The sequence below is a fragment of the Bombina bombina genome, chromosome 3 (genome assembly GCF_027579735.1).
Source record: "Bombina bombina isolate aBomBom1 chromosome 3, aBomBom1.pri, whole genome shotgun sequence".
Taxonomy (NCBI): domain Eukaryota; kingdom Metazoa; phylum Chordata; class Amphibia; order Anura; family Bombinatoridae; genus Bombina; species Bombina bombina.
Genome location: NC_069501.1, coordinates 468,010,493 through 468,020,761, shown reverse-complemented (window position 1 = coordinate 468,020,761; position 10,269 = coordinate 468,010,493). Strand labels below are relative to the sequence as shown.

At 35.1% G+C, this 10,269-nt stretch overlaps 1 protein-coding gene across 1 annotated transcript; it reads right to left on the bottom strand.

The window, feature by feature from the left end:
- Positions 1 to 927: 927 nt before the first annotated feature.
- Positions 928 to 10,031, bottom strand: LOC128651717 (gastricsin-like). The gene is made up of 9 exons (XM_053704703.1): positions 9,976 to 10,031; positions 8,776 to 8,911; positions 8,456 to 8,573; positions 6,575 to 6,693; positions 5,965 to 6,164; positions 3,178 to 3,300; positions 2,761 to 2,908; positions 2,179 to 2,277; positions 928 to 1,083 (listed from the first exon to the last, which is right to left on the bottom strand). The coding sequence occupies exons 1-9, from the start codon at positions 10,029 to 10,031 to the stop codon at positions 928 to 930; spliced, it is 1,155 nt and encodes a 384-aa protein (XP_053560678.1).
- Between the last annotated feature and the right edge of the window lie 238 nt (positions 10,032 to 10,269).

Genomic DNA, 10,269 nt, shown 5'->3' with positions numbered 1-10,269 from the left:
AGTTAATTTTTTTTTAATATATGATCACCTTTGGTGGGAAAATGATGGCATGAAATATAAAAAAATTGGCCTAGATTAATACCTTGGGTTGTCTGCTTAAAAAAAATATAAAGTTTTGATAGGTAATTTATTTATTTTGTAAAAAGGCTCTATTTCTGTGAATTCTCTGAAATTCCTGGTGGTGAAGGGGTAAATACATTCCAGCAAGTCAAATCAATAATTAGTCTTAGACTTCTCTAGTACTTAGCCTTTACATACCAATAATTTATTACATATATTTACATTTTATGTTTGTTAAATTGAAGACAATTTAAACTAGTACAGCCCAAACTGCGTCCAGTGGTCTACATCCAGCTCTCCAAGGGTTTGTGTGGTCCTCAACACAACTGACTAGAAACAGACATCAGTCATCTTTTTTAATTAAAAAAGCAATTCCATCCATTTAATTAGGTGACTAAGCATGTCAATTTAATAATTTAATTGTTTGAGATGTTATCTTTAACATAAGAGTGAGTATAATGTAATGCAGTCATCGGCCAATCCAACCATTAGTGACAGGCCCTCCACACAAAAAAATGTGGTCACCCCTGGTTTCAACCAAAAAAATGCAACAAACAACCATGTAATTTTGTAATTATTTTTGTTTTTATTGATGACAAAGCAGTCATCGGCCAATCCAACCATTAGTGACAGGCCCTCCACACAAAAAAATGTGGTCACCCCTGGTTTCAACCAAAAAAATGCAACAAACAACCATGTAATTTTGTAATTATTTTTGTTTTTATTGATGACAAAGCATAGTCTAACCAAAAGGTTTCACTGTTGGTATTTAAGGATGAAATATTTAGAGACTATGATGTATAATGATTATTAACAGGATGCCACGCAGACCAGTCTTCAGGTCAACAAGCAGAAGCTGAAGTTGCTTTATGCAGCAGCAGCAAAGCCCACTTGGTTGTTGCCAAGATCGTAGACAGAATAGTACTGCCGAAGGAAGACATCACCCAAAATCCAGAGAGGTTGGCCATTCTGAGAGGGCAGGTAGGTGGGCATAATACCAATGGTGCAGTATCCACTGTTTTGCTGAAGAGAAAGTAAATAATATTTTTTACAAAGAACATAAGCATTATTCTTCTTCTTTAGTTTTGTATGGGACATTTTTGGGATTATAGAAGATTTCATTGTTTTTTTATTTAATAGTGACTTCAAAATGTGAATCAAATTATTGTTAAGTTTACCATTATCTGTATTATATAGTATACTGATAATTTATGATGTTTTAGGCTAACGTCTGGATTTTTTAAGTTTGATTACTCTGCACACTAAATTGTTTCCTTTTTATTTTGCTGGTAACTTAATTTGCCAATTTTTGGTTTTCATGCTGCAAGTTTATTTAAAATTATTTTCCTGATAATTAAATTAATATTCAATCTCATCCCATGTACCCCTCCAATAGGCTGGAAAAAAATTAGGAATGCAAAACAATGGTGAAAATTGACAAGACCTGGCAAAATATGGATTATAATAGGTTAGCAAAAAATATATGAGGATAGGCACAAAAGAGGATAGATTAGAAACACAGATAAATAATAAATTAATCAAAAAGGTGCTAACTGACCCATTGAGAAGAAACCTTAAACACCAAAAATATACTATCTTATATTTTAGCTAATTATTTTTACATCTTTCTTTTTCAAAAATACAATAATAATAATAATATCTGCAAATGGTTTTACTTTCAAGCTCACAACCATTATCTTATGTTGATATAGGGTTTGGGTTCAGTTATGTGAATTATAATATATATATATATATATATATATATATATATATAAAATAATTTTTAACAATATGAAAAAAACAAATATTTATTTGAAATTGGTATTTAATAAAAATGTGTAGAGTTGTTGAGGATGTTGTTTTAAGGAGTGACTAGTGTAAAGAGGGGAAAAAACAGAACATATTGTATAATATGGTGACTTAAAACTTTAAAATAGATTTCAATATCTGGTATCCTTAAATAGATAGTATTATCATATAACAATTCAGAAACACAGCCTGTTATATTATTGTCAAGTTAAATTTACTTTTTTGTTTTTGTTTGTTTAGATATGGACATGTAGTGAGCCTGAAATTAGTGTTCTTGTATAATGATTCATAACAGATGAGAGGTCTTACCTGAAGTACATAGGCAGATGGTGGCAGGGGGAAAGAAGTACCACTGATGGTGAAACTGAGTGTGGGCAGGCTCTGGATGTTACTGCAGCTCACTGCATACTGAGGCAGGAGTAAGAAAACAAAATTAAAATTGTCTGACTACAATTCAATCTTTATATGAAATTGAAAAAAATCTATTATTCTTTTTTAATTCCTTTATTATTGTAACTGTAATCTATTAGATATGCGTACAAACTTTATGATTAAAATTGTTGATTTTATTGTTTAAAACAGTTTAAAAAGCTGAAGGCCTACTATGTTCTGATATACTCAACTACTGAGAATACTTATAGACAGGAGTGGGCAATTATTGCAATAATTACTAGCCATGGGGAAAAAAATTAGTTCACTAAATAAAAGAAACTAGCCCACTCAATGTTATATGTAATTTCTTACTAGTCTGGAACACGTGGACATTTTCAGCCTTGACTAAAGGAAATATTGGATTCCAAAAATTGATGTGACCATGAACAAAGAACATACAATTATCTATCTTTATCTTTTATCTTTGTATCTTTTCTGGGTTTTTTTTTGTCTACTTACCTGTCCATTCTGATCCTGTTGGGCACCAATGTATTGCATTAGGCTAGAGAAGATTTGCTGAGGAGCAGTCAACAGAGAAGTACCAGTGTCCACAATACCCTGACATCCTTGGCTGCACCAGCCAGTAGCTTGTCCATTAACAGCGAACCTATAAAACAATGTATTATTCAGCAGCAGCCTTTAAAATAAATGAAAGAGACTAATATTTAAGGACTATTTTAAAAATAAAATTAGCTTGTAAGTAGTAAATCTTTGATGTGAGTCCCCAATTGTATATGGTCTAATAGTTATATAAAACATGGTCACCTTATAAACTGAACAAAATGAAAACAGGCTGGAAACCACTGTTGTAGATATATTAAGTAATATAGATTGGTGATAGATACATAGACAATAGATAAATAGATAGATATATACCCTTGGATTCCAATCTGCCAGTAAGTTTCTGATGTAACTGGGGTCCAGTAGATTTGTCCTGAGTAGTAGTTCTGGTCAACTCCTCCAAAAGCCACTTCACCACCATTTTGAGTGCTCTCTTGTCTAGGTGCAAGGGTTAAATGGGAAAGTCCTGTAAGCTTTAAATAATATCTTATCCAAAGTAAAAAAAAATACACCATTATTCTGTTGTCATAAACTTTAAAAGAGATGTGAAACCCAGTGACGTGCGGTGAGGTCAGAGGCTGGTGAGGTACTAGCTATGATTACCCCTGAGAAACACACACACACACACACTATATATATATAACATGATTCTAACTTTTTATCTCCTCATGAAGTTATGTGTATTAAAAAAAGTTTATGGGAAAATATTTGAAGAAATATTTTTCATGTAGAATAGAATAACCCCCATAGATTAAATGAATGTAAATTAATATAAAAAACTTTAGTAACACAAGGTGAAAATGAGAAAGGAATATTTTGACACCATCTAGATATGAAATTATTAGTTTATCTGAAAGAAACACTGCTAGTATAAATGGAAGCAATAGACATGTATACTCCTAACTGTTCTAGTGACCCAAACAACTAATTCAGTTGTTATTACAGATTGCTGAGGTGTGGTAATTGAGTTGGAGATGGGGTGCTTTCATGGCATTTTGTTCGTTAACAGATATGAAAAGCATTAGTTAAATACATTGGTTCTGCTTAGTAACTCAATGGATAGCATGTTTTAAATTCTCCCTAGTTGGTGACAAACAGATAAAGTTTTTATCAAGCAAAACAAAATATATATTTCTATGTTCCAACATTTCTACCTTGTTAAAGTTTCAAATATATAAATGAAAATACATGTTTTATTTTGTTATCTTTATGTGCTATCTTTTTTGCATTACCTGAATATGTACAGTGATATTTGAGTGCCTAAAGTGTTTTAAACTAGAGTAATAGATGTTTTGTATTGTGCATACATATATACAGGATCTACTTATGAGGAAAAAAAGTCACGCCAGGAGGGGAAAAGTTAAATGTCTACCCAAAATTAAACATTCTCATTTTTATGTGTGTGCTGCGATTTCTTACTAGTATTGACTAGTGGAACTTTCAAGATATATATATATATATATATATATATATATATATATACACTGCTCAAAAAAATAAAGGGAACACTTAAACAACACAATGTAACTCCAAGTCAATCACACTTCTGTGAAATCAAACTGTCCACTTAGGAAGCAACACTGAGTGACAATCAATTTCACATGCTGTTGTGCAAATGGGATAGACAACAGGTGGAAATTATAGGCAATTAGCAAGACACCCCCAATAAAGGAGTAGTTCTGCAGGTGGTGACCACAGACCACTTCTCAGTTCCTATGCTTTCTGGCTGATGTTTTGGTCACTTATGAATGCTGGCTGTGCTTTCACTCTAGTGGTAGCATGAGGCGGAGTCTACAACCCACACATGTGGCTCAGGTAGTGCAGCTCATCCAGGATGGCACATCAATGCGAGCTGTGGCAAGAAGGATTGCTGTGTCTGTCAGCGTAGTGTCCAGAGCATGGAGGCACTACCAGGAGACAGGCCAGTACATCAGGAGACGTGGAGGAGGCCATAGGAGGCCAACAACCCAGCAGCAGGACCGCTACCTCCGCCTTTGTGCAAGGAGGAACAGAAGGAGCACTGCCAGAGGCCTGCAAAATGACCTCAAGCAGGCCACAAATGTGCATGTGTCTGCTCAAACAGTCAGAAACAGACTCCATGAGGGTGGTATGAGGGCCCGACGTCCACAGGTGGGGGTTGTGCTTACAGCCCAACACCGTGCAAGACGTTTGGCATTTGCCAGAGAACACCAAGATTGGCAAATTCGCCACTGGCGCCCTGTGCTCTTCACAGATGAAAGCAGGTGCACACTGAGCACATTTGACAGACGTGACAGTCTGGAGATGCCGTGGAGAACGTTCTGCTGCCTGCAACATCCTCCAGCATGGCCGGTTTGGCAGTGGGTCAGTATTGGTGTGGGGTGGCATTTCTTTGAGGGGCCGAACAGCCCTCCATGTGCTCTCCAGAGGTAGCCTGACTGCCATTAGGTATCGAGATGAGATCCTCAGACCCCTTGTGAGACCATATGCTGGTGCAGTTGGCCCTGGGTTCCTCCTAATGCAAGACAATGCTAGACCTCATGTGGCTGGAGTGTGTCAGCAGTTCCTGCAAGACGAAGGCATTGATGCTATGGACTGGCCCACCCGTTCCCTAGACCTGAATCCAATTGAGCACATCTGGGACATCATGTCTCGCTCCATCCACCAACTTCACGTTGCACCACAGACTGTCCAGGAGTTGGTGGATGCTTTAGTCCAGGTCTGGGAGGAGATCCCTCAGGAGACCATCCGCCACCTCATCAGGAGCATGCACAGGCATTGTAGGGAGGTCATACAGGCACGTGGAGGCCACACACACTACTGAGCCTCATTTTGACTTGTTTTAAGGACATTACATCAAAGTTGGATCCGCCTGTAGTGTGTTTTTCCACTTTTATTTTGAGTGTGACTCCAAATGCAGACCTCCATGGGTTGAAAAATTTGATTTCCATTTTTTAATTTTTGTGTGATTTTGTTGTCAGCACATTCAACTATGTAAAGAACAAAGTATTTAATTAGAATATTTAATTCATTCAGATCTAGGATGTGTTATTTTAGTGTTCCCTTTATTTTTTTGAGCAGTGTATATATATATATTATTAGATTTACTAAGTAAATATTTACCCGCTCAAGTAAAATGCAAAAATGGGCTGATTCAGGAGGTTTTGCTGCAGCATTCCCTGCATTACAGTTGTAGCTCCTCCCTCAGCGATGGAAGGATAAGCCAGACCCAAGATGCCATCAAACTGAGCATATACAAAGTTGGTTCCAGGCTCTGTCACACTCAGGCCAAATTCCTGGCTAGAGATGGCAATATTTTGGATCTGTGGGAATTAGAAATAAAACATATGAGACAAAAGCAAAATATTTATATATACAGTATATATATATATATATATATATATATGTAGTTTATTGTGTTGTGTATAGTTCCTTACCTTTTGTTCAGCCATAAGGATTTGAAAACACAGGAGATACTTATACTGTGTATGTGTGTGTATATATACAGTATATATATATATATATATACATATATATATATATATATATATAAACAAACTGATAGATAGGGTTTGAATGTTACCACAAAGCTTATGTATCAAAATGTCCATGTTTTAGATTTATGACAAATTTTGGCTATTTGAACAGGGCAATAAAACATGTGCATTACAAAAGCAGATCACACTAATTATTTATACTCTGTTATTTTTATTATCAACAGTCCCATCCTTACCGACACTGTGTCATATCCCAAGATCCCGGTAAGGCTGCCAGTTCCGTACTGCAGGGAAAATTGCTGCTGGTTTGAAGTGTAAGTTGAGGACTGGCTGGGGTTGAAGAGTGGGTGGTTGGCTAAAAGTAGAAATAATTTGTTAGTGCCAAACTTAATGTGTGCAATAGGAGTTATTATGATATAATACAAAAAAGGAGAAGCACTCCTATCAGAGCTGACTGTCTAGTTTATCTAGTAGTTGTGAATGCAATGGTTATGTAAAATATAATTAATTAGTATGATAGAATGTGTTGTGGTATATACTTATGATAAAAAACAGAATATTTTAATAAATCTATAATTATAATAAAATATATCAGATGCCGGCATCAAACAGTAGTTTACAGAATTAAATAAGCACAATAAAATTGCCAACTAGGAATAATTATTGTGTTATTATGATATGGCATGATTAAGGGCTGTTAACCCAAAATGTTGTCTATGGTACAAAGCTTTAATTGATGATGGTGAAAATGTGTTCTTTGGATATGTGAAATTATTGTAATGGTTACCTCTTACCACTGTATTCTTTAGGCCAGGTGCTGGATGCCTTATATTGAAAATCAGATCTCAAACTAGATCTAATCAAGCAACCAGTTTTTGTATAGATGTTACTGGATAACCTAATTAGATATTGTATGGCTCAATACTGGACATATATATGGCGGAATAAGAATGTTATGGGCTTGGTTACTGTTTAAAACATTGCTTCATGCTATATTTTATATCTAAAGAGGAGCAAGAGGTTATGTGTGACATGATAAATTAGGTTGTATGTCATGTGTCTGTGATGTAATTGGGAATGCCATATACCAAGTTAAAGGTGAAAATGTCTAAATTTGATATATCTATCTATTTTCCATCTTCCTTAAAAGGGACAGTCAACACAAACATTGTTATTATTTAAAAAGGTAGGTAATGCCTTTACTACCCATTCCCCAGCTTTGCAAAACCAACATTGTTATATAAATATACTTTATCACATTTAAACCTCTAAATTTCTGCCTGTTTCTAAGCCATCCACTTATCACCTGTTATTTTATTAGCTTTTCACAACAGGGGAGTACTAGTTCATGTGAGCCACATTGATAACATTGTGCTCATGCCCTTGGGTTGTGGCTGACACAGCCCTAATTGGCTTAAATGCAAGTCAATAGATAATAAATTAAGTCATGTGATCAGGGGACTGTCAGAAGAGGATTAGATGCAAGGTAATCACAGAGGTAAAAAGTATATTAATATAACAGTGTTTTCTGTGCAAAACTGGGGAATGGGTAATAAAGGGATTATCTATCTTTTTAAACAATAACATTTTTGAGTTGACTGTCCCTTTAAAGCTGGATGGAATTGTCATTATGTATAAAGGGTGGTATAAAGTCCCATAGCAATCACATATGGGTTTAAACCATACATAATAAAGAAAACAGCTCAGTGACCCATTATATTAATATCCTATATTTTGGCATCAATAAAGTACTTATACTGAATAATTTAAATTAATATTTTGTGTATTGCTAAAACAGGAATGTTCATTTCACTACCTCATGTGCTATTATTTAATGCTGATTCACTAAACAAATGCATGAGTTTTAGTGAATAGGCTATATAGAATAACAAAGACATTTGTGGGACTGGATAGAGTGGAAATAATCTAAGTTTAGTTAATTTAGGGGCATAAATTATATTTAACTGCAAATAAATGTGTGACAAGTTGCTTAGATATTCACAAAACTGAAAACTTTCTCTCCTTTTTTTAAAATTATTAAACAGTATCAAACAAATGTATTATATTGCGTTTATTAATAACACAGCTATTATATGAGGTCACAATAGAATACTCACTGCAGGCCTGGCTTTGACAGTAGGTTGAAGCTACCCACAGGTTGGAAGATCCAGTGTCAAAGAGAACCAGGAAGTTCTGTGGTGGGGTCCCAATGCTAATCTCTCCATAGTAAGACATCTAAGCCAAACAAAAACTCAATAAATAACTCCACACAAAGGGCAAAGCAACATGATATGCAAGGGTTATATATCAGCTGGCTGAGCATCATGGGAAATGTAGTTCCAAAACCTCTGGAGGGCCAAGTTTGAAGATGTGTAGTGTAGATAAACAAACATTTTAAATTCAGTCCAAACCTAGGAGGCTCCAATAGATTACTTACGTCCATGTAGTTTGCCAATGGTTCAAAAGCAGTGGCAAATCCATTGTAGTATTTTGAAGCGGGATCCACCACTGGAGCTTTGATTCCATGTTCTCCCATTACCTCTCTCATAGACTTGAATCTCTTCAGGGGGACTCTGGATAGAAAACATGAGGGTGATTTTAATTCCCTTTGAAACTTTAAAGTGAAAGTTAATCCAAGCTGTGAGGAACGTGCTTCATTATTCAAACTCAGAGCTAGTGGTGGTTGTAGTGTGGATTGTGTCTGTGAAGATTCAATTTGAGTCATGTCTTAAAGGGACATGAAACCCAAAAATTTTCTCTCTCGACTCAGGTAGAACATGCACATTTAAACAACTTACTAATTTACTTCTATTATCACATTTTCTTCATTCTCTAGATATCTTTTATTGAAGAAGCGGGGACATAAGCTCAGGAGCGTACAGGTGCCTAAAGCAAGAAGGTTATCCAACTGCAAGAACACTAGATGGCAGCACTATTTCCTGCCATTTAGTGATCCAGACACCTACCTAAGTATCTCCTCAGCAAAGAATACCATGGGGAACAAAGTAAATTTGATAATAGAAGTGAATTGGAAGCTTTTTAAAAATTCTATGCTCTGTCTGAATCACAAAATAATTTTTTCGTGTTTCATATCCCTTTAACCTTTAGTTCAATTATCAAGTTTCATTTGGTATCTTTTGTAGAAACCAAACTCATTTCCATAAAAGAAAACAGAGGCTCAGGATGTATCTTAAGCCTACCACAGTATGCTCTTACGGAAAAAAGCCACATTTTGATAAAGAATACTAAGAGAAAAAGGTAAATTTGAAAATATTAAAATTGAAAGTTTTATTTAAATTGTATACTCTCTCTGAATCATGAAAGTTTAATTTTGACTTCAAAGTCCTTTTAATATAATATAATTTTGCTATCTTGTAAAAATAATTATATTTAGCCGTGCATCAAAGTTGACATTAATTATTTTATTAAGGTAAATAAACAACTGTCTGTGCTCAAAACTATTTTATGAGATTAATTGGCTATACATGTACAAAAATAATATTTTACTCTGGCCAAAAGCAAAGCTCTACATTCCATTTGTAGACTTTGGATTGTACTAGGTCCCTAATTATTTTGATATTGATATTTTCTCTATATCATTTACTGGAGACTGAGTAACTTAAATTGTAATACTCACTTAACAATCCCCTCAGAGAGCTGGAGACAAACAAGAGCAAGGAGTAGGAACTTCATCTTGAGAGATCCCTTCCACCACTGTATACTGAGACCTGTTGGTACCTTGCCTTATATACCCTTACAGTATTGGCGTATGTTATCTAATGAAACTCATATCGCTATGTCAATGTCATTCAGGTGCCTGTATCACTAAGGTGTTATTAACAATCTCTGATTTCTTGTGATGACAGATAACAGTGTGCAAGGTAAGTGTTTATGTCTGGAAAATCACACTTTACATTTGTAGACAGTTCAG